The sequence below is a fragment of the Pan troglodytes genome, chromosome 1 (assembly GCF_028858775.2).
Source record: "Pan troglodytes isolate AG18354 chromosome 1, NHGRI_mPanTro3-v2.0_pri, whole genome shotgun sequence".
NCBI classification, from domain to species: domain Eukaryota; kingdom Metazoa; phylum Chordata; class Mammalia; order Primates; family Hominidae; genus Pan; species Pan troglodytes.
In genome coordinates, this window is record NC_072398.2 from 215,856,321 (window position 1) to 215,883,456 (window position 27,136).

Here is a 27,136-nt window from a genome sequence, read left to right on the forward strand (position 1 = left end):
GGCCCTCTAGGATGCAGGGTGCAGTCCTATGTACTTGACACCTGAGAGCATCTAATCCAATGAGGCAGGGACTGTTAGCATTCCCATTTCACAGATGAGGAAACTGAGGGATGGGGAGGTGGCGATCTGCCGGAGGTCACACAGCCAGTAAACGGCAGATCTTGGCCACTTCAAAGGGAGGCATGGCTCTGATATCTGCCTGATTTCCCACTGTACTCTCCCAGGGATCTGGCTTTGTAGTTCCTTCCAGAGGATTCTTTCCTGCTGCTGCTCATACCTCCTTCTGTTGGGTTAAATGGTTCTCCAGATCCTGAACTTTTCTCTTTTCCGACTCCAAGGCTTCCTTTGCTTTTCGTTTTTCATGGGCTATGCTGCTCTCCAAAACCTGAAAATCAACGACCAGTGCTCTTGGTGGCCTGCACATTTAGGGGGGAAATTGCTAGTAATGATAATGATAATAATAATAATAATAATAGTAACAATAACAGCCAAAGTGTTGGGGCGGCTATTAAATACACCTGGGCCCCTGGCCAGCCCTTCAGTCTCACAGCAACTCTGTCAGAGAAGTGCTGAGAGTGGCCCATTTTACAGATGAGGAAACCGAGGAGCAGGAAGTCGGAGAGGGCCCAGAGCCACACCCTTTGTCAGTGGTGAGGCCAGGATCTGAAGCCTGCACAGAGGAAAGCACTGAGCCTGAATAAAGAGCTCTCGACAGGGCACCCGGGAGCAGTGGGGGCAGCTTCCTATCATGAGGCCAGGCAGCCTCTCTGATCAAAAGAAGAGTCTCGTTAATAATGGAATTTCCATTATTGAAATAAGTCTCTTCAACAGAATCCAGTTTCAAGAGAAGGGCAGTATGTTGGACTAATGAGCCACGATACACCAATTTCTAGAAGGGACAAGCAATGTTCTGGTAGGATGTAGGGAAGAAAGTGTGGCCAGTATTTAGTGGCCCTAATCAAGGAGTTTTGTCTGGGAAGTTACTTGCTGGTAAGCTATTCAACTAAACAGCTTAATGCAAATCACCAAAGGAAATACACTGCCAGCCTGTTTCCAGTCACCATGAGAAGGGCCACCTCTATTTTCTAACAGCTTGTCTTTCAAACACGAGGTTCACTGTCAGGCATTTACAACTTGGAACATGGTTTCCATTATAACCACTGGTTAGGGCCCCAGATGAGCCTGTAAAAAGTGTTTAATCCAGAATATGGCTGAGATATTGTATACTTTGCAGTGAAAAGTAGTTGACAAAACTCTAACACTCTGCTGTCCCAACACCAGCCTTAAAGCAGAAGAAAAGTGACATCATAAGAATTTCACGTTTATTTGGATCCTTTGAAGTGGGTTTCAGGGTAGGACATTTTCCTGTGAATTGTAAAAGAGACTTTGAGGCACTTCCTAGGGACTTAGGGTTGGCTCTGCTGTGTCTGACTCTGCGTCTACACTCGCTAGGCCTTCCTCTGGGTGGCTTCTCTGCAGCCGGGACAGGTACTATTGGGAAGAGAGGCCTTGCCTGGCTCACACACAGGCCCTACATGCTCAGTTGCTGTGCTTCCAAGTTCACAACAGATAATGGGGATTAACTTTGAACATGACCTCAAGACCCAGATTATGACCTAGTGATTCTGTTGACCTTAAAAACCCTGATGATGTGGCGGAAGATCTAATGAAAAGAAAATCAGGCCGGGCGCGGTGGCTCACGCCTGTAATCCCAGCACTTTGGGAGGCCAAGGCAGGCAGATCACTTGAGGCCAGGAGTTCAAGAGCAGCCTGGCCAACATGGTGAAACCCCGTCTGTACTAGAAATACAAAAAATTAGCCAGGCATGGTGGTGCACCTGTAGTCCCAGCTACTTGGGAGGCTGAGGCATGAGAATCGTTTGAACCCGGGAGGCAGAGGTTGCAGTGAGCCAAGATCATGCCGCTGCACTCCAGCCTGGGAGACAGAAAAAAAGAAAATCAAATAGCCACTGGCAGTTGAATGGAGCCTGTGGCTGGGGCTGCTCTTTCAAGTTCCCCCGATAGGAAGCCACAGAGAAGTTCTGTCAGAAGTAGGCTGACATTTTAACAGACGTGGGGTGACCCAACCACAGATCCTCTGCAATGAAGCTTGAATTTTTCTCCTGAGCTCCGTGGCCTCAAAGTCTCTAAATTCAAGGATCTTCCCCAGGCCTTTGCTGTTGACATCTTGGGGCATTTGACTCAAGTGACTCTTTGGAGACCCTCCTCCTCATCCCCACCCCTGGAGAAATCACTTGGGGGCAAACCTCAGTGACGCTCTGTGAGAGGGCTGCAGGGCACACCTGTGCCAGCGACGCCAAGGGAGAACCGACATGTAAACGTCTCCCTGTCCTGGGTCAGATCAAATGGCACAGGCTTTGCCCAGAGGTCTTTTTATTTCTCCTGCAGCAGTGGGTGGGCAAGGATTTTACTCAAGGAGTCAGTGTTGATGAAAAACAAATGCCCAAACAGAAGAAGGGGCACAAGTGGCAGCAGAGACAGTAGTAACAGCTGCCGTTTACTCGGCAATAATTCTGCAGGCCAGGCCCTCCATTATACACTAGATCTGAGCCCACAGCCGCCCCTTCGAGAAGGGAGGCAGCGATAGGTCTGCTGCACCCAGGAAGTAGCCCAGCTTGGATTTGAACTTGTGTCTCATCTGGCTGCAAAGCCCGCACTCCTCTGTGCTGTGTCAGGATTGAGGAATTCATGAAAGCAGATGTGAAAAAGGATCAGGGATCTGAGGGTGACCACAAGCTAAACATGAATCCACAAATGTGACAGAGCTTTCCCAAAAGCTAGTTTGGATGCATTAACAGAAGTAGAATATCTTCAATGCGGGAGGGAAGAGTCCTCCCCTAGGCTACTGTGGCTGGAGAACAGTGGTTCTGGCCACCTCCCTTTAGGAAGAAAATGGGTGATGGGTGACAAACTCAAATGCCTATGAAGCCCGGAAAGATACCAAAAATGATGTGGGCTGTGTTTAATGCAACAGGGAGTGGTGAGGACTCTGGCAAACTGCTGCTACCCAGTAAGGCTTCTAGTCCATTTTTGCTAAGTAGAAACAAGGGCTAGATTTTCTGACTTTTCGGGAGAGGCTGGAAATCTGAACTTTTAAACAGATTTTATGAATTCAAAGTAAAATATTCCGGGGCCAAATATAACTTCCACAGGCCCTTTTTAGTCGCTGAGCTACCAGTCTGTGACTTCTGGAGAGCAGCACAGGCCACAGGAGGCAGCCAGGGCCAGGCTCCAGTCCTGTGAGGGACCTGAGGAACAAGAGCGCTTGGGCCCGGGGAGGAGCAGACGCAGGGTGCGGGCGCCTCTGTTTTCACACATCTGAGTCATCGTGTGGAAGAGGAAGTAGATGTATCTTGTGGGAGCGCAGGGGAGGGCAGAGGCCTGATACTCTTCCGGGGCGTAAGAGTCTGACCCAACTCAACCTAAAGGGAAAACTTTCTGTCGGCCTGAGGCATCCATGCTGGGACGGACTGTCCTGGGGTGGAGAACATTCCTTAGTGGTGGTGCTGAAGGCTGGAGGCTTTTAGGATGCTGGTGGAGGGTCCACGCAGCCCTGAGGTCCCATGACTCTGTCATTCTCCCGTTTCTGTGCTTTGGAACACAGAAGACGCCCATGTCACCATTCCTACTTGTCTCCCAAGCGCTCTCTCTCTCTGACTGTGTTTTACACTGTTTACAATTTTTTCCCAACTGGTTGTCAAGGCTACAACTCCAGGGTTCCCTCCTTGAGTCTCCCACGCTTCCCAAAGTAGCTGAGCCCACCCAAACGCAAACTCCACGAGGAAGGCTCCACCACGCTCTAACCCCCATCATCGCCGCTCTGAACTTCCTTCCACATGGCCCTCAAGCCGACTGGGGCTCAGCCGACTCTATCTCCCCGAGCGTACCTCCTTCTGGCGGGCCAAGCGTTCCTCCAGCTCTTGGACTCTTGTCTGCTCTTCCTCTAATGCTTCCTTCACTCTGTTCTTCTCCTGGGTAATGCTTTTCACCAAAGCCTGAGTCAACGATCATTGTTCAATAGACATGGTTACCATGGCAGGAAACTGGACTCTGCCAGGCACCGCACAGGTTTCCTCTTCCCTCCAGACTACACCTCCCTAGGGGACTGTGGACAGCACAGCCCTGGAGCTCAGAGCCGGCGGGCCCAGACCAGAGCCCCAGATCCACCCTTCCTAGCTGCAGTGGGGCTCGAGCTGACTCTGTCTCCCTGAGCCACATACCTTCTTCTGCTGGGCCAGGAGGCTCTCCAGTTCTTGCATTCTCTTCCGTTCTTCCTCTAAAGTCTCTTTCGCTCTGTTTCTCTCTTGAGTAATGTACTCCTCCAAAGCCTGGAAACCAATGACCATTGTTTAATAGACATGGTTACCATGGCAGGAATTTGGACGCTGCCAGGCACTGCATGTGCTACCTCTTCACTCCTCACCACACTCCCCTGAGGAGGCTGTGGGCAGCAGAGCCTAGGAGCTCAGAGCATGTGCTCTGGAGTCAGGAGACCCAGGGTAGAGCCCCAGGTTGATCCTTTCCAGCTGTAAGGCACTGGGGAAGTGAAGCTACCAGAGCCTCAGTTTCCCTGCCCGTACAACGGAGACAGTAATAGTCTTCCTGTGTTGGGTTGATGTGAGGGGTGGATGGGACGATGAACACGAAATGCTTGGCACAGTGATAACCATGCTTCCCACCTTGCAGAGGAGGAAACAGGCTTACATTCAAGAATCCACCCAGTTTACTAGTAAATCACAAGAGGAGGGATTCTAACTCTGACCCATTTGATTCTGAAGCCTGTGTTCTAAACCAGAGGTTAGCAAACTATGGCTTACAGACCAAATCTGGTCTATTTTTGTAAATAAAGTTTTATTGGAACACTCTGTGCTTGCTGTGTATTGTCTACGGCTGCTTTTGCAGAAGAGCAGAGAGCATATGACCTGCAAAACTGAAAATATTTACTATCTGGCTCTTTATGGGACAATTTGGCCAATCCCTGATCTAACCCATTGGTGTGTGCACAAACCAAGGGATTGTTGTCAACAACTGGCAATAAGAAAAGAATGTTAGATTGATAAAGGAACATAGAATTTTTTTTGCCTTTGAAACAAAGTCCTCAAACAAGTCAAGATTCATGAGAGGGAGGCTACTTAAAGACCCTGGACACATGTATTTTCGGAAAGGGCAGGTGATGGGAGTCAGAAGGTCTAAGGAAGGCTCATTTAGTCAGGACACTTGGCACTGAAGTCCAAGAGGTAACTTTCCAAGGAGTCCCCAGGGTCAAGTCCATCAATCCGAGTATCAGAGGAAGGGCGACCTTTGAGTGTCACAGTCTGTCTGGCAGGGACCTGATGTTGCTTCCTCCCTCTGCAAGGAGGGTGGGGTGCACCGAGGTTTTCAGGTTTAAAAGAGGGGCTGACGCCAGCTCTTAAAACACTCTGCCAGGCCAGTGTCGCCAGGGGTGTCTAGGAAGACTAGGCAGGCGCCCAACGCAGTGTTTAACATGGTGGGGCTGAAATACCAAACCCTGACAAGGGAAAAAGTCCATCCAAAATTAAAAAGAGAAAATAAGGCATTTGGAATGCCGATGTTAAAAGGAGAAGGTAATCAGAGAAGAAAAAAGGAAGTCGGTGGAGAGTTCTGTGAAGATTTTGAAGATTTCTAGGTACTTTCTGGTTTTATTTTCTTCTCTATGGAACGGTGCTGGCTTTTTCCGTATCTAAATGCCCTTCAAAATGTGCCCATCTTGATTTATAGCTATCATTAATATTACCTTTATGCGGATTGCACATGATTTGGTCAGATGGCTCTTCTTTTTTAATCTTTTATTTCGCAAATGCAGAAAAGCAGAGAAAGAGGCAAAGAGAAGAAGGAGGAGGAGACTGATGTCTTGGGGTAACTGGACACACATGTGAGGATGGAGATGAAAGAGGGAGCGGTCTGGAGGGCAGGTGTGTGTGGTAGAGAAGGAGCTGGGGAAAGATGGAGAAGGGGGCAGGTCCAGTACTCTTCCGGGGAAGAGAGGAGATATCTGGGAAGAGTTGGGGTCCGGTGGATCTGGGGGGCTGCTGTTTTGAGGGGGCTGTGAGGAGGGGCAGCATGCACACGCTGCTCCACACCCACCCACAACAGTGGCTTGCAACCGTGGCTGCACTTTGCGACCACCCGGGAGTGCTTAGAAATCCCACAGCAGGGGCCACACCCTCACCCCACTAAGATCAGAATGTGGAGAGTCGGCGGGGAGAGGTGCAAGGCATTAGTAATTTTTAATCTCCTAAATGACAAAAGTCATAAAGACAGTGAAATTCAAGGGAGGGGTCCCTGAATATCAAAAAGGGCCAACCCTCAGGTATGGTGGCTCATGCCTGTAATCCCAGAACTTTTGGAGGCTGAGGTGGGAGGATCACTTGATGCCAGGAGTCTGAGACCAGCCTGGGCAACATAGAGAGAGACCCTATTTCTACAAAAAATAAAAATATTAGCTGGGTGTGGTGGTGTGTGCCTGTGGTCCCAGCTACTTGAGAGACTGAGGTGGGAGGGTCACTTGAGCCCAGGAGTTCAAGACCAGCCTGGGCAACATCGCAAGATCCCATCTCTACAAAAAAAAATAATAATTAGCTGGGTGTAGTGCCATATGCCTGTGGTCCCAGCTACTTGGGAGGCTGAGGTGGGAGGACCACTGCAGCCTGGGAGTTCGAGGCCGCGGTGAGCTATGGTCACACTATTGCACTCCAGCCTGGGCAACAGAGCAAGACCCCATCTTAAGAAAAAAAAGGGCCAACTCTAGGACAGTGATGAGAATCAGCTCATTAAATAATACAGTTTCCTGGCCCTCTCCAGATGTTCTGATTTAATGGGTCTGGAGGGTGGAGACCAAGATCTGTATTTTTAGCAAAGCATCTTGATGGTTCTTATCAGGAAACTCTGGGAAAACCTTCCTCTAAGACTTCGCCCTAAGAAAATGTGGATCTGCAGACTGGTAGCGTCAGTACCATCTGGGAGCTTGTTGAAAATGTAGCGTCTCAGGCCTGCTGAGACAGAATCTGCATCTTAACCAGATCCCCAGACAATTCATGGGCACGTTCGAGTTTTAGAGATGCTGCTATCTTCTAACTGGCTTGGTTTCCAGAAAAGTCAGTAGCAATTTTGACCATTTGTTTCCCCCGATATGTATAAAGAGAAAGCAAAAGACTGAAATTTGTCATCTGAAGTTGATCTTGCGCACATTTAGAAACAGTCTGTCAGCTACAAACCAGGACCTGCAGCGATGACTCAGATCTCATAAAGCCGACTGCAATACATACACAAACAAGGCCCCGTTTCCTGAAATTTCAATCATGCTGCCTTTTCAAGTTGATTTTGCTGTGAGTTTTAGAATTCAAACTTCATGTTAAATCCTCCCCAATTATTCACCCTGTTTAATTAATTTAGTTTCATGGCACCAAACAGAGTAGCTGAGATTTCTCTGTCTAAGTACATGCCCTCAATTTTCCATAGAAAAGGCCATTTCATCAGTTTCCAGTAGTAAAGCAAATGGCAGGGACCACCTTACCGCCTTCTCTTCCGTCAGTTGCCTGATTTTGGCTTTGAGCTTCTCCTCTTGCTCTAGCCTCTCCTCGTTCAGCTTCTCCTTCTCTGCCAGATGCTCCCGCAGCTTTTCTTGCAGTAAAGACTGCTGAGTTTCCTGAGAACTGTTGAACTTGATCTGAAATGCGAGAAAAGTAAACCGATGCTGATGGGGGACAGGCCTAACTAAAGAGTCTTTCCCCATTTGTTTACCAATTGTTTACCTTTCTGGGGACAAAGGTTTACCCAAAAGTTTCTTAAAATCACAGAACACTACAGCATGCTGTGGTTAAGAATTCAGACTCTGGATCTAGAAAGAATCCCAGCTCTAGTTGTTTCTAGATGCTTCCTCATTTAGAAAATGAAGTTAATAACAGTATTGATCTTTTAGAGTTGTGAGGATTAAGTGAGATAATGATGGAAAGCTTTTAGCACAGTGCTGAGCACATAGTAGGTGTTCAGTAAGTGGTAGGTGGGTGTGAGGAAAAAAAGCAGTCATGTAGGAGCCAGGACGCTTGAACATTTGTCTTGATTCTTCACCCATTAGCTGTGTGACACTGAAATTGTCCTTATCTGAAAAATGAGGAGAAGGGACTAGACCAGGGGTTGACAAACTACAGCCCACAGGCCAAATTGGGCCCACTGCATACTTTTGTAAATAAGGTGGTGTTTTTGTTTTGTTTTGTTGTTTTGTTTTTTTTGAGATGGTGTCTTGCTCTGTCACCCAGGCTGGAGTGCAGGGGCACAATCTTGGTTCCCTGCAACCTCTGCCTCCCGGGTTCAAGTGATTCTCCTGCCTCAGCCTCCTGAGTGGCTGAGATTACAGGTGCCCACCACCACACCTGGCTAATTTTGGTATTTTTAGTAGAGACGGGGTTTTACCATGTTGGCCAGGCTGGTCTCGAACTCCTGACCTCAGGCGATCCACCCGCCTCGGCCTCCCAAAGCGCTGGGATTACAGGCATGAGCCACCGTGCCCGCCGTAAATAAAGTTTTATTGGAACAGTGCCATGCTTATCATGCCCATTGCTTACATATTGTCTATGGCTACTTTCATTTTACCATAGCAGAGTGGAAGAGGTATGAATATGGTCTGCAAAGCATAAAATATTTACCATCTGGCCCTTTACAGAGAAAGTTGCCAATCCCTGGACTCAAGCCTCTGTGGCTGATTGGCATGGTGGTCCCTTCTTTACCCCACTCTATCCATGTCTAGGGCTATGTAACTTGCAGTGCCCGCCCATATTTTGCCTCCAGACACTGAACTCAGCCATGTGACTTGTTCTGGCCAATGGGATCTTAGCAGACATAACACAAGCAGAAGGTTGAAAAACACTACGTGATTGGGCCACTTTCTCTTATACCTCGTAGTCTCCATGAGAACAGCCTAGGCTTGCTTGCTGGGGGATGAGAGACACAGGGAGCTGAGTCACTCCAGCTGAGGCCAGTCTAGATCAACCAAAGGCCAGCTAACACCCAGACAAGTGGGTGGGCCCATCCAAGGTCAGCAGAGCCGCCTTGCCACTGACCCCAGACACGTGAGGAGTAAATAGCAATTGCTGAATGCCGCTGAAGTTTTGTGGTTGTTTATTATATAATACTATTATGGCAATAGCTATCAGAATGATATAACCCGTAAAGCTCATTTGCCTCTAGAATATTTCTTTTCTTTTAGTAATTCTGCTGCCTGTGCTATAGATAGCTGTACTTTGTCCACTGGATTTAGTAAACACAGTTTTCAAAATCTGATGGCATTAAGGCTGGTGCAGTGGCTCACGCCTGTAATCCCAGCACTTTGGGAAGCTGAGGTGGGTGGATCACTTGAGGTCAGGAGTTCAAGACCAGCCTGGCCAACATAATGAAACCCTGTCTCTACTAAAAATACAAAAATTAGCAACACATGGTGGCAGGCGCCTGTAATCCCAGCTACTCAGAAAGCTGAAGCAGGAGAATCACTTGAACCCGGAAGGCAGAGGTTGCAATGAGCCGAGATTGCGCCACTGTACTCCAGTCTGGGCAACAGAGCGAGACTCGAAAAAAAAAAATCTGATGGCATTAAGTCTTCTGGGCCTTTGACAGAGGAAAACAAACAGTGTGGTTGGCCCAGGAGGCCAGACAGAGGGCAGCACCCTGTCATTGTCCTTACCCTCCTGGGAGATCTTAGCCAACCTTTTCTGTACCTCTTTGTGTGCAAATGAAGAAATCATTTCACCTATTGGAGGGTGTGGACTGGACTAGCTGATAAAGAGAAAACAGGTTTCAAATGCACAGTGCTATATCAATGCCAACCAGGGGCCGAAATGAACTTTGGAAAAAAAGAAATTAAAAGAATTACCTGAAGTTCCTGGGCCTGGCTCATAAGTTTTTTATAATGTTCCAGAAGATATATCAGATACAAAGAGAATCCTTAAAAAAAGAGAAGCAGGAAGAGTGTAAGTATCAATTTAACTCCAAAGCTTGCAGACAGGTGGATGAAAGCAACGTTGCCATCCCATCAAAACAACGTGAGCTGCCATCCAACCTGTGGTTTTAAAGTAGTTGATAAGCAGCTGGGCACGGTGGCTTAGGCTGGGCATGGAGGTTCACACCTGTAACCCCAGCACTTTGGGAGGCTGAGATGGGCAGATCACCTGAGGTCAGGAGCTCGAGACTAGCCTGGCTGGCCAGCGTGATAAAACCCCATCTCCACTAAAAATACAAAAACTAGCTGGGTGTGGTGGTGCATGTTTGTAATTCCAGCTACTTGGGAGGCTGAGGCATGAGAATTGCTTGAAACTGGAAGGCAGAGGTTGCGGTGAGCCCAGACTGTGCCACTGCATTCCCGCTCAGGTGACAGAGCGAGACTCAGTCTCAAAAAAATAAAAATAAAAATAAAGTAGTCGATAAGCCTTGGTTGAGCTCACATCCAACTTTCTTTTTGGAGGTGGAAAACAACCCATCAACAGAACACCTATCTACTGTCTACTGTGTGCGAAGCATGGTGCTGAGTGTGGGGGATGGTCTAAAGCCAAGACCTCCAGGGGCTTACAGTTCAGTCCGAAAGACAAGGTGTAAATGCCTGCTGGAAACATGCAGTGACCCCAGGTGGCATGTGAGTGACTGCTGAAGGAGAGGGGAGGGTGAGGGTGTCAGAGGAGGGGGAGATCATTCACCTGGAGTGAGCGAGTAAGACCACTTGGTTGAAGAACTACTGGGTGTGGATGCTGTTGGGTGGGCAGAATTCAGAGAGCCGGGGGAGGGCGCTTCAGAACAGGGGTGCGCGGGGCTGAATGATGACCCCCTGCGATTCCAGGTCCGAATCCCTGGAACCTGTGGGTGTAACCGTACAGGGCAAAAAGAGCTTGGCAAATACGATTAAGTTAAGGATTTCGAGATGGGGTGTTATCCTGGATTATCTGGGTGGACCCAATGTCATCACATGGCTTCTTATAAGGAGACAGACGGAGGCTTGACCACAGACAGAGGGGACGGTGATGTGATGGAAGCAGAGACTGGAAGATGCCACATCGCTGGCTTTGAAGATGGAGGAAGGGGCCGTGAGCCAAGGAATGCAAGGAATGAAGCTCTAGAGGCTGAAGAAGGCCAGGAAACGGATGCTGCTCTAGAGCCTCCGGAGGGAACTTTAGCCCAGTGAAACTGAATTAATCCTGAATGCTAAGAGAATAATGTGTTGTTTTAAGCCAGTCTCTTGTGGTCATTTGTTACAATAGTCACAGGAAGCCACAGTTTCATACCGGGATGTGGGGGTGGTGGGGGTGGGATTAGGAAAAGGCAGTGCTCCTCCCGGGAAGTGCTGAGCTTACTTGGGCTGGAGTAGATGATGGGAGAGGGAGGAGCAGACAGTGGAGGAGGCATGGAAGGGTGAGGTCAAGCCGTGACACTCCTGAAACCGTCGGCTTGAGAGAGGAAACTTGATTTAAACATGACTGAAATGTGCCCAGTGGGTCCCCAATTTATAGATGAGGCAGTGGCGTTCTGAGACGCAGGCCTGCCCAACGCCACACAGCAGGCCAGTGGTTGAGCCAAGACTAATTGGTGTGACTCAAGGTCTGAGTCACTCCTATTCCAGCGGCTGACAGAAGAGTGAAGTGGCCTGATGAAGAGCGTTGTTTTTTTTTAAAGAAAAATAACTGGGCTGCATTCGAGAGGCTGGAGCTGGCAGGGTTTCTTTGCTGGAGCACTGCTGCTATGTCGGGCCGTATTGCTGGTATTGCACTGCTGATATTGTCAAGTCTCTTTGCTGTTGGGGCTGTCTTAGGCATTGTGGGATGGTTAGTAGCATTCCTGGTCTCTACCCACTGGATGCCAGGGGCACCCCTACTCACCCCACCCCAGTTTTGACAACCAAAAATGTCGCCAGAGGATCCTGGATGTTGCCTGTGATAAGCTCCCCTCCTCTGAGTGAGAGGCAGGGAGCTCCGCTAAGGGCCCGAGAGACGCCCAGGTATTCAGTGCTGATCCTCGAACTGAGGGTGGGAGAAGTGAGGATGAGAAGGAAGAAAGGGAAAGCCTTTTAAAGGGGTAGAATGGTGGCCTCGTCATCAGACGGGAGAGAGACAGGTTGGGGTTGCGGTGGGGTGTGGCAGGGAGAGAGAAGGAGCCCCCAGGCTGTTTCAGACATGCTGAATTTGAGGCACTGGCAGGACTCTGGGGAGGGAGGGTCAGCAGAGAGCCGGACATGCCAATTGGTAATGCCGGCCCAGCCCAGCCCATCCAGGGTCCTTGTGTGAATGAAGAAAGAGGCCCCCTTCCTCCTGGTGGCCATGGCCCCTGGCCAGGGACCCCACCTACTGCCTTGGCTGGACTCCCTGCACCACTTTCCCGGCAGCCCCTCCTGCAGAGGCGTCCGTGTGGATAACACATAGGAGTGGCTGGGGAAGCCCGGAAGTGCAGAGTTTCTTCATGAGAAAGGAGATGGGGTGGACCAAGGGCTGACTGCACAGGAGAAAACACCCTCGTTAGGGATAGGAGTTGGTGAAGGGGGCTGCTGGGAATGAATGGAAAAGATCAGGAGGGAAGCAGAGCGCCAAAAGGGTTTCAAAAAAGAGAATGAAGAGTGTTGGGCAGGTCAGAGACACAGTCCCCGAGAGGGTGGTGGCCTAGTCAGTGCTGCAGGGGGCCCGTGTCAGTTACTTGGCAGAAAGGCCAAGAAGCTGGCAATGAAGACCGAGGGTGCAACACGCTTCTTAAAGATCACAGGTGAAGACAGGAGTAAGAGCAATTGAAAAGGAGCGAAAGAAGCGATGGATTCCAGAGAAGAATGATTTTTTCAGGATGGTACAGCCATCTTGAAGTGCCCCTTTGATGGCAAAGGGAAGGAACGAAGAGGAAAAGAAAGGCCGCTGACGCCAAAGAAAGAAGAATTTGTGCACAAGGTCCCTGGGAAGGAGAGGAAAGGGGAGACAGGGCAGGGTACGTGCTGCATGTAGGAGGAAGACCTAGTGGGGATAATGGAGGGAAGGAATAAAAGGTGGGCCAAAAGAGAAAAAGGAAGTGAGGAGAACATGTTCTTGTGTGGGGCAATGCACCATTCGGAGGATTTCCAGCACAGAAGCGTGAGAACAGCAATATTATAATAATAGCAGACCTGGTGCGTGCCAGTGCTATGCCAAGAGTTTGATACATTTTTCTAATCATTATAAACAACCCGGTAAGGAAGTATGTTCATATTTATAGGTGAAACGACAGAAGCTCCCCAAGGTTAAGCTACAGAGCTGGTAAGTGTTAGAATCAGAATTCAGACCTAGATCTGTCAATCTCTTTTCAAAGGGTTTGGAGGCTTGAGAGTACAGGGTTGGGTTGGTGCGTTGGAGAGGTGCATTGCAAGGTTACCAAGATGGCGGAGGAGGTGAGATGGCCGGGCTGACATTGGCTTGGCCCACTGGACCTGGTGAATACAGGGATTTGTGGAGGCTGCAACGTGTGACCCAGGAATCAAAGGGGAAGGATGAAATCATGGTTGGGATCTGAGGAGGACTAAGGGGAGAGGTAGCTGAGGATGCTGAAGGGGAGGCCAGTATTTGATCACATTTCTATTTCTAGATTAGATGACTAACTGTAATCATAATGGGGATTTTGCTCTTTGGGGGAAGGAACAAGTCTTTCTTATACTTCTGTTTACAAAAGTTATAAATGTTGGTTATAAAAACCCAAATGTTACAGAAATTCATAATGTGGGAAGTGTTTGCCACTGCGTCTTCATGTTCTGCACAGTGGCTGGCACACAGGGGCCCTCAATGAACAGTTGTTGAACAACTGAATGGAAGTCAAGGTCCAGTGCAATCCCACCCTGCTGGGATAATACTCCTAACAGTTTGATGTCTTTTTCTCAAGGTTGTTCTTTTGCTCAGATACTGACATTTAAAAAAAAATAAAAGCACACCAAGCATATTGTATTGCAACTTGCTTTCTTTTCAGTTAAAGACACAGTGTATCTTGGATAGTTGAGTGATTTGCCATGCATGCAAGAAAAGTCTTTTATTTGTAACAAAGTCTTGCAGAAATAGACACAAACGACGGAGCTTGCAGAGAAAAATGTAAAAAATCCTTTCCTTCCCTTATCAGAGGAACCCTGAGAAACCAGGCAGGAGGAGTATTCAGCTGACTTTCAAGGTGCCGCCTAAACATTCTTATCCTCCCAGCTGAACCACACAGCAAATCCTCCACCCTTCCGAACACACTGGACCCCAGCAGGCCTCACCTTGTGGGCTGCACGTGACATCTCCCAACAACACCACAAGTCATTTCCCTGACGTTTACCCCGCCTGGATTCCCCTGGGGGATTCGTTTCAGGATTTCCATCCTAGTTTGTGACGCGTGTTTTATCTCTTAGGAGGATGTTCTAAAAGGCAGGTAGCCTGGTGGTCAAGAGCAGGGAGTTTGAGGTTGGAGGGGCGTGGACTGAGTTGCAGCTTGGCCACTTGGCAGCCGGGACCTGAGGCCCACTGTCAGATTCTAAGGAGGAGGCCTCTAGAAAGGGCTCTTGGCTTCAACCCAACTGAGGGCTTAGGGCTAAAGAAACCCCATTTGCTGCTAAATGGAGACAGGGCAGAGGCTCCAGAGGATGTCACCTGTGTGCAAGTAAACCAGGCTATGCGGTCCACATGCCTACCTGCCTGGTGGCTACCCATGTTTAGGTCAGATGAAGTCAACAAGTATTTGAGGCTGACGATGACAGCAGCCCCCACCGATTACGAGCTAACTGTGACCAGCACTGCCACGCATGTATCCCATCACTCAGTCCTCATATGCTGCTAGGAGACTGGATGGCCATTTCACGAGCAAGTAAATGGAGGCACAGCCACGTCACGTAACTGCCCACACAGCTAGTAGGTGCACAGCTGAAATTCAAGCCTTGGCAGTGGGTACCCAGAGTCCCAGCTTGGAACATCACTGTGATACAAATGGGGCTTTCTGTGGTTATGGCTCAGGGTAGGAATCAGATGCGGTTTACCTTAGGGAAAGACAACTCTTAGCTCTGTCACTGCCTAAGCCGATGACAGCACCCATTCTCTAGGGACTGGGCATGTGCCTGGTACATTGCTGCATTGTCAGAGGAAGTGTGTATGTGTGCAGGGGGTGGGGGTGAAGGGGCAGGGGGGTCATAGGGAAGACACAGGTGTTAGGGTCACAAAGACCTCAGTTTGAGTCTTAACCCTAATGTACCAGCTGTGTGACTCCGGGCAACTTTTTAACGTTACTGTGTCTCAGTTTCTTTACTTTTAAAGTGAAGGCTGGCGCAGTGGCTCACGCTGGTAATACCAGCACTTTGGGAGTTGAGTGGGTTGATTGAGCCCAGGAATTTGAGACCAGTTTGGGCAACATGACGAAACCGCGTCTCTACAAAAAACACAAAAATTAGGTGGCGTGGTGGCACACGCCTGTAGTCCCAGCTACTTGGGAGGCTGAGGTGGAAGGATCGCTTGAGCCTGGGAGATGGAGGTTGCAATGAGCTGAAATCATGCCACTGCCCTCCAGTCTGGGCAACAACGCAAGACTTTTACTCAAAAAAAAAAAAAAAGATAAATAAAGATGGTAATCATACCTGCCTCACTGGGTAGGTGGGAGGATAAAAGTACACAATGCATGTGAAACACCGAACACAGTGCTAAATCCCCAGGAGGAGCTAAACAACCCATGCTTTCTACCCTTCTCTTAGGAGCTAGAAACGCAGGCAGCTCCTGGGAGTGTGCGGGATGGCGATGAATAGACTGGGGACTCCCTGTCAGCCTCTGTAACATGAAGTGCCTCAAATCACCTTATCCTGGTGGAGTAATCAGAAAACCAGCTTTGAGCCAGTTTCCTCATTTCTAAAATGAGGAAAATGGGCAAATTATTAACTCACAGAATTATTGTGAGGATGAAATGAGATCATGTGTATAAAATGCTGAGAACCGTATCTAGAATATAAGTCCTCAGTGATGAATGACTATCATCGTCACCATAATCACCATCATCACCATCATCATCACCCTCCTCCTTCCTCCTCTTCCCTCCTCCTCCCCATCCTTCCTCCTCATCTTCCTCTTCCCGCTCCTCCTTCTGGACTAGCTCTGGGCTAGGAATTAGGTACAAGAGTAGAGAATATGGGGCATACGCTAGCTTACCCTTTTCTTTCAGTCTTTTGGGCGCTTGACGTAATATTGCTTGTATTAGAAGAGAAAATGCCTTTTACCATCAACTTCCTCTTCTGCTGAGTGGACAAAAGATGGGCCCTGCTTACTGACCTTTCTGTTATTCTCTATTCTTTTTTTCTTGAGTTCTTAGAACCAACTAGTTGTAATCACAGAATATGTAGCCAGCAGACCACCGTTTCCCCAATGACTGTTCCATGGAACATTATTCCAAGAGGTTAGTTGGGGGCAGGGCAAGGGCATCAAGAAAGGAGACCAGTAGTTTGGAAATACTGTTTTCTTTATCCCCTTCTTGTTGACCCAGGGTGCGTGTTAACAAGGGAGGGATTCTGCAGAAACCTGCTTAATGTTGTTCAAATCTCACGACTCCATGAAGTCAGGAGAAGAAAATGGCTGGTCTGAGGAATGCTTGCCTAAAATCAGTCTTTCTTAGCCCTGCTGGAATTACTGGCCTGAAAGCTTAACTTTACAATCCGTGTTTATTTATTTTTAGACAAGGTCTCACTATTACACAGGCTGCAGTGCAGTGGAGTAATCATAGCTCACTGCAGCCTCGAAATCTTAGCCTCAAGGGATCCTCCTGGCTCAGCCTCATGAGTAGCTGGGACTACAGGCCTGTGCCACCATGCCTGGCTAATTTATTATTATTTTTTAAATTTTTTGGAGATGAGGGGTTTCACGATGTTGCCCAGGTTGGTCTTGAACTTCAAGCCTTAAATGATCCTCCTGCCTCAGCCTCTTATGTTGATGGGATCACAGGCATGAGCCACTACACCTGGCAACAACCCACATTTCTTAACAATAATATATGACTAGATTTATAGACTTAGTCTAGATGACTAAAATGGTCTTGGGAGTGGGAAGGGGACAGTGCACACGTAGCTTGGCTCTATTATTGCCAGGATGGAGATCATGGTCTTTGTTTTAGTTCCAGTCTTGAAGAACAACGAGAACTCTGCTCCATGTTTTACCTTATTTCAAGTAAGCTCACGACTCTGCCTTGATTGCAAGAACAGTAACGCTCTCTGCTATATGATGAGGGGAAGGTTCCTACATAAAAATTAATGTTGGTTTTGCTTTTGCTTTTTAAGAATGTTACCCCACCTTCTGGATACTTTGGAAGCATCCTGCTGCAGATGTTGAAGTGCCAGGGTTGAAAATCACTTCTCTATTCTTATTCATTGTGGAAAGAATATAAAATTGATGCAGGCTCTCTGGAGGGTGATTTGGCAAGAAGGAGTAGCAACAAGCTTCAAAATGTTGGAGTTCCTTAAGGTGCGGCCCTGTGCTCTTTCCCTTCTCTCTCATTACTTTCATGTAGGTCATGAGCTTACATGACATCAGCCAAAACATGGAGCAAAGTTCTCTGGCTGTTCTTCAAGACTGAAGAATAAATAATCTTCCTAACTGATACCATTCATATCTATGGCTTTAATCTTCCTTCCTTCCTGCCTGCTTGCCTGCTTGCCTGCCTTCCTGCCTTCCCTCCTGCCTGCCTTCCTGCCTTCCCTCCTGCCTTCCTTCCTGCCTTCCCTCCTGCCTTCCTTCCTGCCTTCCCTCCTGCCTTCCTTCCTGCCTTCCTGTCTTCTATCCATCCATTCATCCACCCACAGACCCACCCACCCTTCTATCCACCCACCCTTCCTCCCATCCATCCACCCACCCACCCACACTTCCATCCATCCTTTCATCCATCCATCCATCCATCCATCCATCCATCCATCCACCCACCCACTCACCCTTCCATCCATTCTTTCTTCCACCCGTCCGTCCATCCATCCATCCACCCACCCACCAATGCTTCCATCCATCCTTTCTTCCATCCGTCCGTCCATCCTTCCATCTGCACTTCCTTCCATCCATCCCTCCAACCCACAGATATGTATTAGGCCCCCGCTGTGTGGCACATGCTCTCTGGGTGCTGAGGATACATCATTATTACCTATCCCCAGACAAGACACCTGGGGAAACAGCTGTCTCTTGGGCATCTCATCTTAGATGTCTCACAGGCACCTCACACTCCTCTTCCCCCTCAAACCTGGGCCTCATCCTGCATTCCTTGCTCTGAGTTTTAGCAAAGAAATCACATCCATCTTTTACACACACCAGAAACCTAGAGGTCTTGTTGACTCTCTGTCACTTTCCTTCCAACCATCCAGTCCTACCACTGAGGCCTGTTGATTTACCTCTTATTCGCCCCTGAATCTTCTTTCTCCATCCCCACCCTGCCCTAGGGCAGCCTTGTCATCTCTTACGGCAGCCTGCCAAGTGGCTCCTGGGGCACCATGCTGCCCACCCTCCAGGACGTTGTCCACTTGCCACCAAGATGATTGTCTCAGAATGCAAGGCTGTCCAGCTCCTTACTTAAGGCCTTTCACAGGCTTCTCTCTGCCCTTAGAATAAAGCTTCTTATCAGGGCCCTGCGAGACCCCACATGCATGGCCCTGGGAAGCTCCCATTTCTGTTAGCCCCTTGTGCTCTCCATGCTCCCCTGCCACCACGCTGCTCCTGTACTCAGAATGCTCTCTCCCCTTTCTTTGGCAACAACTCCGATGCATCCTGCAGATGCCCTGCTCTCCCTGACCAGATCGACCCCTGCACTTCATAGCAATTGTCACCACTCAACTTTCATGTTTGTTCGAGTGATTTTCCCATTAATGCCCACCTCATCCTTCCCCCTGAGACCATAAGCTCTTGGAGGGCCTGTTTTTTCCCCCAGTATTTTATTATAAAAAATTTCAAATGTATGGACATATTGGAAGAATTTTACAGTGAACCATATACCCATGACCTGATTCTACCTGTTCCTGACCCCGTTACGTCTCTGCCCTGCACAACATGTGGCGTCTGGTAAGCATGCATGCAATCAATCTTTGTTGAAAGAAAGTGATTCATACCTCTCCACCTCTAGGAGAATAAAGATAATGTGAGCAGGTATGTGTGCAACAATGTTCATCCCAGCATGATTTATGAGTGTGAAAAACTGGAAATCACCTAAGTGCCCATGATAGGGGATTGTGTAAAACAATGGCACATCCTACACAATGGAATCAGTAACCGTCGTCAGTAACAGCGATGATGTAGGTCTGTGTCTACTGACATGGATGACGTACCATTAGGAATAAACCAAAGAAAATTGAGGGTAACGTGACACTATTTTTTTGTCAAATTAAAAGTCAATAAACATTCAGTAATTCCTATTGTGTGCCAGGTACTATTCCAAGTACTTTCCATATATTCATGCATTTTAATGATCACAACAGCCCTAAAGGGTGGGTACTCCCTATTAGCCTCATTTTACAGATAGGGAAACTGAGGCATAGACAGGGTAAGTGACTTGCCTGGAATCACGCGGTTATTTCCATGGGAAAATGCCTTGGAAGTTAAACAGCGTAATTAGACTTTGCATAATCTCGATTTAATTTTCCTTTTGCCTCTGTTTTGTTTCATTTTTCTTCAGTTATCGTGTCTCACTTGTATGTGTGTGTTTTTTTTTTTTAATGGAAAATTACGCCTCAAGCAGAGAAGCAGGGGGTTCTAGAGAAGGGAATAGACTTGGCCAGATACCCAGGAAGACTTCCTCAACAGATGTCCCATCATGCTGAGATTCAACGCGACATTTTAGAGTCATGCAACCATGTGAGAAAAAAAGTCCCAGTAACCTTTGTTGGGGCTGGAGGGCAGGATCCCGAGGTCCCGGAGGAGCTGCTCCACCTCCTCCAGCCAGGACAGCGCGTGCCTCAGGACATCCAGCACCACCTTCTGGAGCCCCGAGACAGGTGGGCTCACCTGGAGGTGCTGAAGAAGGTCGACCTCCTTCTTCAGGTCATGGCTGCAACAGGATATTTTCATGCAAGCCTGCAAAGAGGTGAGATCATGAGGAGCCCAGGCCCTGTGGCCAGAAATAGCCCCTGACGTGACCTTCGAGGAACAGCGTTCTCGACTCTGCCACGAAGCAGGCAGCGCCACGTATTGGCCGCCTTGGGAGGACTCAGTTTTTTTCTTTTTAAAAATTTTTATGTTTTGACAGGTTTTTTTTTAATACTCTAATTTGGACTTTTGATGGTCAAAGCGAACCCCCTTTTAGGTCTATGAAACCCCAGAGCCAAAGTACCATCGACAGTTTGGCTGCAATGAGAAGCAAATGTGGCTACTTCTTTTTTCCATTCGTCAGAATTCCTGCCAAGATCAACACACAAGCTGGTCGGAAAGCGTGGTTTCCTGATTTGAAAGAGTGCTGACAAGCCAGCATTTGCACAAACTCCCCAAACAGGAGCTGCTGATTTCCAGAGAAAGCAGAAGCCACCGCCTGCTCTGATAAGCCATGTCCCAGGGTGGGGGCCGCAGGGCTGTGGCCAAGTCCTCCCGTCCCTGCTCCTCCAGAGTCAAAGGCAACGGTGTGGAAACCGCCTTTTGTGGCTGGGCCAAAAAAAGAAAATGCAAATAAAAAGCAGGAATGTTTCTTTGGTTTCTCTGGAAATAACATAGGGGCTATGAAAACAATTTCTTTTTGGCTGGGGATGCGGGCCGCTCAAAGTCAGTAATTGAAGATGCTCAGGCATCTTTTCTGGACACGCCAAGTTCTCCCGGGAGGCATTTTTTGAGGCCCTTTGTTTTTTCTTCTCCAACAAGTTTCTCCAACAAGAGGAAAAAGTGGATAGAAAAGCCAAGCATTTCTGCCCAACTTGCTCCAAAAAAGCTGGGCAATTTCCCAAATAAGCCGCACAAAAATTAGACAAAGAGACCATTTGTGGAAAGCGTAAGGAGGGGCCACCTGGCAGCTGTCCAGCGACGTCCTCAGCTTCTCGATGTTCTCGGTGGTCTCCTCCTGCTTGGAGTTGCTCAGCTGGGTCTCTTTCTGGAGGGTCCACTTTTTCTGCTGAAAATTGATGTTGTCCTCAGTGACCTGGGTAATTTTCTCTATTAACTGGTGAGAAAAAGAAAAAGGAAAAAAAAAAAAAAAGATGTAACATACAGGGGCGGGGGGCCCTGAGGGAAGGGGAATGGGAGAGGGGAGAGATGCAACTTAAGTCCCTGTCTAAGCATGGGAGGACAGAGGTCCTGATATGTCTTGGTGATGGCTGTCAAGGGGGACGTTGGTCCTGTCACCAGGGAATGAGTCCCAGAATCAGAGATTCTCTTTTCTTTTTTTTTTTTTGCGACGGAGTTTCACTCTTGTTGCCCAGGCTGGAGTGCAATGGTTTGATCTCGGCTCACCGCAACCTCCGCCTCCTGGGTTCAAGCGATTCTCCTGCCTCAGCCTCTGAAGTAGCTGAGATTACAGGCACGCGCCACCATGCCCGGCTAATTTTGTATTTTTAATAGAGATGGGGTTTTACCATGTTGGTCAGGCTGGTTTCGAACTCCCGACCTGAGGTGATCCACCCGCCTCGGCCTCTCAAAGTGCTGGAATTACAGGCATGACCCACCACTCCTTGCCGATCAGAGATTATTTTTACGATCCAAAGGCCTGTCTTGTGGCCCTGAGTTTGTTCCAGATTCTTCTGTGTTGTATAGGGATTCAGAACACTGAGCCTGATATTATGGGCTCATAAGCAGCAGGTCAGGTTCTCCCACACCCGCTGAGAGCAGCCCACGGCACATTTTCCCATCTGTGCTTTGACACAGGGGGCTAGAAAGTGTAGTGGAAGAACAGCAAGGCAATCATTACAGCCAGACATCCACCCTCACTGCCACTGTCAACTTTTCTCCTCTGAAGGAACGCGCCAGAACACACTGGCTGTGGGGAGGCGGCTCCCTTTCTCCCAGTGCTAATGGAGGCGAAACATGCATGTCTGGAGACCAGAAGTAAGCCCGAATGGTTTAATTTGATTTTCACAGACACATTTCAAGGGAGTTTTAACTGGCTTTTACTTTAAAAGCCAGGAAATCCCATAAAATCAAAACAAATCTTTATGGTGTAGCAACAGTGTGAAAAATATGCCACCAACAAAAACAGAAACATATGCTCCCAGGGTCTGGAATCCAGATCCACGAAGAAGAAGAAGAGGAAAGTGAAGGAGCCACGTGACAGGGATGGCAGACTAACCTGTTGGTCGGTGACGGGCTTGTCCCGGAACGGCTTCACCCGTCCATAGGTGGCCTTGATGACTTGACTTCTGAAGTGCTCCAGCTGCAGCAGAGAGGGGGCAACAGTGTCAGGGGGTCAGCAGGGGCCGGCAAGCGGGGGCAGCGTTTCCATGGCAGGGTGCGGGAAACACCACTTAGCAGGGTTTGCACGCCTGAATGACCATTCCGCGTTATCAGAATCTTCACCGCTCACGGGGAGTGGCGGGACCCACAGAAGAAAAGAGAACAGCAGGCTTTAATTACTTTTTAGGCACGCCTGCCTAACCCGAACGATGCCTGTGGTCAGTGCACACACATGTCTCAAACCCTCAGAAGAGCCTCTTGCTGCCAATTATCCAATGGGAAGTCTGGGGCCGGGAGCGCTCTTCCGTAATTGCTAAGTTGGCACCAGACTGTGAAATAAATATTGAGGCTGTCAGTCCAAGTAAATTGTGTAGTCAGCAAGGAAGCCCGGGGAGAGGAGGGTGTTCTCCCTTTCTCCATTTCATGCCTGAGCCCATAAGAGTCCTGAAGACTATGCCCACTCTGTTCATCTCAGTATCCCTGGAGCCTACTACAGTGCCTGGTGTAGAGGAGACACTCAGACACCCAACTAACCTTTGCTGGATGCCTGTACACAGAAACATCACCTTAAGCCAAGGGCCTCTACTTCTAGCAGCTTTCACTGAGCCCCTCCTGGGTGCTAGTGTTTTCAGGTTAAGGCTGATGAAATAGCAGTTACATTAAGTCCGGACTTACAGAATGACAAGTCCAAGGTGTCCTGATTCCATTAGTAGTTAGAGGTAAAAAGGAGCCCGACTTTCTCTGAGAATTTACCAACATGGCAGCCCCTGGCGTGAGTCTCCGGTTCACTGGCAAAACGTGGTTATTAAAGGCTCCAAAGCAGAGCCTTGAAGGGACCAAAAGGGCTACTGCCTCAACCTGGGGCCCAAGACACAGGTATTTACTGCACAGGGGAGTTCTAATGGGAAACGTCTTAACGGACATCTCTGCAGAGACCCTGCCAGGAGAAGACCAGGTGACATGAGGTTCTCAAAGCCATCCTCTGGTTTCATGGCCAAGCGGAGGGTCCCAGCTCACCCAAAGAATTGACTGTGTAGAGGAAGCCCTGTGAATGATGGTCCCCCATTGCCATCAGGGGCTCCCCACAGGAATGGCTGCCCAGGGCCATTGGGAGGGAGAGGTCATCTTAGACATGGCCTCGGGCCTGGGGTCACTTGGCTGGGGAAGGGCAGACTATTGGACAGGGAGCAGGGCCTTGGAGATACAGGAGAGGGAAGGCACTGGGAGGCAGAGAGAGGGCTTGTCCTTTCTCTCAAGTCTAGACCTGGAGCAGTCTCAGGACCTCCAGGGCTCCTCCCGGATGACCTCTGCCCAGAGCTATAACAAGAACCTTGGCCCTTGGGCAAGGAGCATGGGTCAGACCCTCAAATCAGGTATGTGTTAGGGGGAAGATTGGGGGTAGCCAATGTGCACAGGGAGAGGCCCAGACGGGCAGGTTCTCTGCCCTTGATAAGGGGCTGGCGCCCCCACAGGAGAAATGGTGCTGGCGGTTACAGTGGTGAATATTTGAATTTTAGGGTACAGGGACAAAGGCCTGGTCACACTGCCCGGTAAGGCTTGGATGGTAGAAAATGGAAGGGCTTTGGGAGCTGAGCTGGGTGGTTTGAGAGATCCTGGCTTTTAGCCTTTCTTGGTAGTTCACAGACCCTCCTGAGAACCCAGTGGGAGACATGGGGGGCCCTCCTTCCCAGTAATACACACACACACACACACACACATGTGTGCGCGCAAACCATTCTGTGGATCCCCTGGAGTCATGGTTTCCAGGAGAGGGACCCCTGTGGAGGAATCTAGGGTGGGCTGCCCCTGGGGGACCACATTCCTGAGGGTCATATGCCCTCCCATCTTGGTTTCCTGTTTGCTTTCCCTTAGCTTTTGGTAAACTTTCGTCTGCACATTCCGGCCCCCACGACTGTGTCACATTTGCCAGGAAGGGCCACCGGCGATTTCAGGCCACAGCATCAAAGAAACAGCACCTCCAGACCAGGTCGGAGTGGCTCACCCACAGCCGGGAGCTTCTCCATCCAGCATGCACTTTGGACACTCCAGGGTTTTACCTTATTAAGAAAAGTGGCATTTCCTTATAGACACTGTCTGTAATGTCTGCTGGGGCCCAAGGGGAAGAAAGATTGTGGTAAATGTCAGGACTGAAAACATTAGGGAGAAAATGCTAGAAACACCACTGGGGGCAAGGAGCTCGGTTAACTGGGGGCAGGCATCGAGCCGGGATTGGCTGCCTGGTCCGGGTCTCGGGTCATCATAAACTATTCGAGTGGGAGGCCTCCCAGCAGCAGAAACCTGTTTAGCGATGTCCATGGGGGTGGGGAGCTGCAGACAGCCTCTGCTCATGAGATAAATGGGAGAATTAACGCACGTCTGTCTTTCTACCTTGGGCGTCCTCCTCTCTCACCCCCACTGGCTGCTTGGGTGCAATCATTGGAGAGCGTGGGCCAATGAGGGGGGCTCTGGAACACGCCTACCTGACCTACTGCCCTCTCCAAATTGATTTTAATGAGGCTCTCTCTGTTCCCCATTTCTTGCAGCTGAAGCAATTTCCTTCTGGAATCCTCCTGAAGCTTCTCTTCAACCTGAAATGACGATGAAAGCGAGTACTTGCTGCTAATGTGATCATAATGCACTCTGGGGAGATTCCTCTAGGATGTCTAATGGCCGTGGGGGGTCCCAGAGGGGTAGGCACAGCTGCAGCCCATGTGGCAGGGGTCACAGGCGTGCGCGGGGTGGAGGCAGGCTCGGGGGGCACTGTCCGTTGGGGGAAAGGGCTGGGCTCTGCACCCTGGGCTCAATATTTGTCCTACCCCAGGCTCTAATCCCAGCCCGGTCCCTAACAAGCTGTATGACCTCAGCAAAGTCATTTCACTGCTCTGTGATTCAGTGTCCTTATCTGTCAAATGGGGTGATACTAGTTCCCTCTTCGCAGAGTTATTGTGGGGATTTAAAAAAGTTTGGAATAGTGACAGCGCTTCGTAAGGGCTCTATAAGTGTGTTAGATGTTGTGACCTAGAACAAGTGGATGACAGTAGCCACTATACAGAGTCATCCTAACACCATAAGGAACTGCCGCCCATCGTGGGCACTTGGTAAATGTTAACTGCTGGGTTTATTATTGTAACTGTTCATTGCTACCACTTCTAGCACACTTACCAAGGGAAACTGCTCTGGGAGACTCGCTAAGCAATGACTAGTAAAGAATTGTAGCCTGCAAAAGAAGGCGTTTAAAGTGGGGAAACTTGCCCATTTTCCCCCGCTTGCTCGAGTAATGGGCAACTCGAGGTGAGCTTGGGCGTGTTCGGTGCTGCCCTCTGCTGGCCATTACAGGACCCTGCGGCTGCTCAGTTCATGTCTGAACCATGAACATTTTGGGCATCTGCTGAGCCAGGGCTCAGGCACTTGCAGGAAATGAGACATACTCTCCTAGATGAGAGGATTTTGTTCTGAAACAGCCTCACAAGTGGTTTATTAGGGGGCTAGAGAGGGGTCACACAGATTTTATGTAAAACACCCAGAGCAACCTGTAAAGCTTTCTTCTGAGTGGCAGGGTGCAGCCAGTCCCCAGCGAGCTGTTTCCCGGGAAGGCTGGCTAAGCTCGCTGGGCCTCAGTTTCCTCACTTACATCCTCTCAGGTGTAAACATACCCCAGCTTCTGTTTCGGCGGACGTTTTTCAAATGCTGCGAAAGCAGAGGCTGTCCTGGGCTCTGTTCTGGCTCCTCCTCTCAATGACTGGCCTCCCCGCCCCCAGCCCCAGCTCTGGCAGTCCTGTTCCTCATATCACTGCCACACAGCAGGCCTTTGGCACCAGCTGTCAGAGATTTATTTATTGAGCTCCTCCCCTGTGCATGGTGATAGGGTTTGGCTGTGTCTCCACCCAAATCTCAACTTGAATTGTATCTCCCAGAATTCCCAAGTGTTGTGGGCGGGACCCAGGGGGAGGTAACTGAATCATGGGGGCGGGACTTTCCCGTGCTGTTCTCCTGATGGTGAATAAGTCTCACGAAATTGATGGGTTTATCAGGGGTTTCCACTTTTGTTTCTTCCTTATTTTTCCCTTGCCACTGCCATGTAAGAAGTGCCTTTCGCCTCCCGCCATGATTCTGAGGCCTCCCTAGCCATGTGGAACTGTAAGTCCAATTAAACCTCTTTTTCTTCCCAGTTTCGGGTGTGTCTTTAACAGCGGTGTGAAAACGGACTAATACACATGGTCTCAGGCTAGGCCCTGAGCACCTTTGGCCGTGACGCCTCCTTGCCTGTTATTTATTTCCTTCCAGAACATCCTTCATGGTCCTGTGAGAGGGTTACCAAGTGGTGGGGCAGCACTGTCTGGTAGAACTTTCTGCAATGATGAAGTGCTCTAACTCCATACTGTCAAATAGGGTGGACACTGGCCACATCTGGCTATTGAGCACTTGAAGTGTGGCTCATGTGACTGAGTGACTGAATTTTACATTATATTTAATTTCACCTAAATGGCCACACGTGGCTAGTGGCTGTGCCACAGTAACTGGAGTCAGACAGGCCTGGCTTCCCCCAATCTTGGCTTTGCCACTTACTGACTGTGTGCCTTTGGGTAGTGACTTGACTCTATGCTTTGACTCCCTCATCTGTAAAACAGGCATCTTGAAAAGCTCCAATATATTAAAAAAATAATAAAATGGGCATAATAATTTCTAGGTCAGAGTTGTGAGGATGAAAAGAGATGAAATGTTTGGCAAAATGCTGAGTCCATGCAAAATTGTGGCTATCATTTTCACCATTATTATTAATCA

At 49.0% G+C, this 27,136-nt stretch overlaps 1 protein-coding gene across 44 annotated transcripts in view; it reads right to left on the bottom strand.

Annotated features, from left to right (window-relative positions):
- Positions 1–27,136, bottom strand: part of FHAD1 (forkhead associated phosphopeptide binding domain 1) — a 164,137-nt gene that overhangs the window by 50,335 nt on the left and 86,666 nt on the right. For 36 of the 44 annotated variants that reach the window (XR_010148060.1, XR_010148065.1, XR_010148058.1 and 33 more), the window contains 9 exons: positions 24,835–24,942; positions 22,251–22,334; positions 20,976–21,128; positions 19,864–20,059; positions 9,904–9,974; positions 7,555–7,707; positions 4,241–4,348; positions 3,908–4,015; positions 278–385 (listed from right to left, as the gene is read on the bottom strand). Coding sequence is in view for 36 of the 44 variants with exons in the window: in XM_054662831.2 (XP_054518806.1) it covers positions 278–385; positions 3,908–4,015; positions 4,241–4,348; positions 7,555–7,707; positions 9,904–9,974; positions 19,864–20,059; positions 20,976–21,128; positions 22,251–22,334; positions 24,835–24,942 (1,089 nt within the window). In the remaining 8 variants the exon portion in view is untranslated. The remainder of the gene's footprint in view (positions 1–277; positions 386–3,907; positions 4,016–4,240; positions 4,349–7,554; positions 7,708–9,903; positions 9,975–19,863; positions 20,060–20,975; positions 21,129–22,250; positions 22,335–24,834; positions 24,943–27,136) is intronic. The other 8 variants (XM_054662864.2, XM_054662812.2, XM_054662854.2 and 5 more) reach the window with 2 other exon arrangements.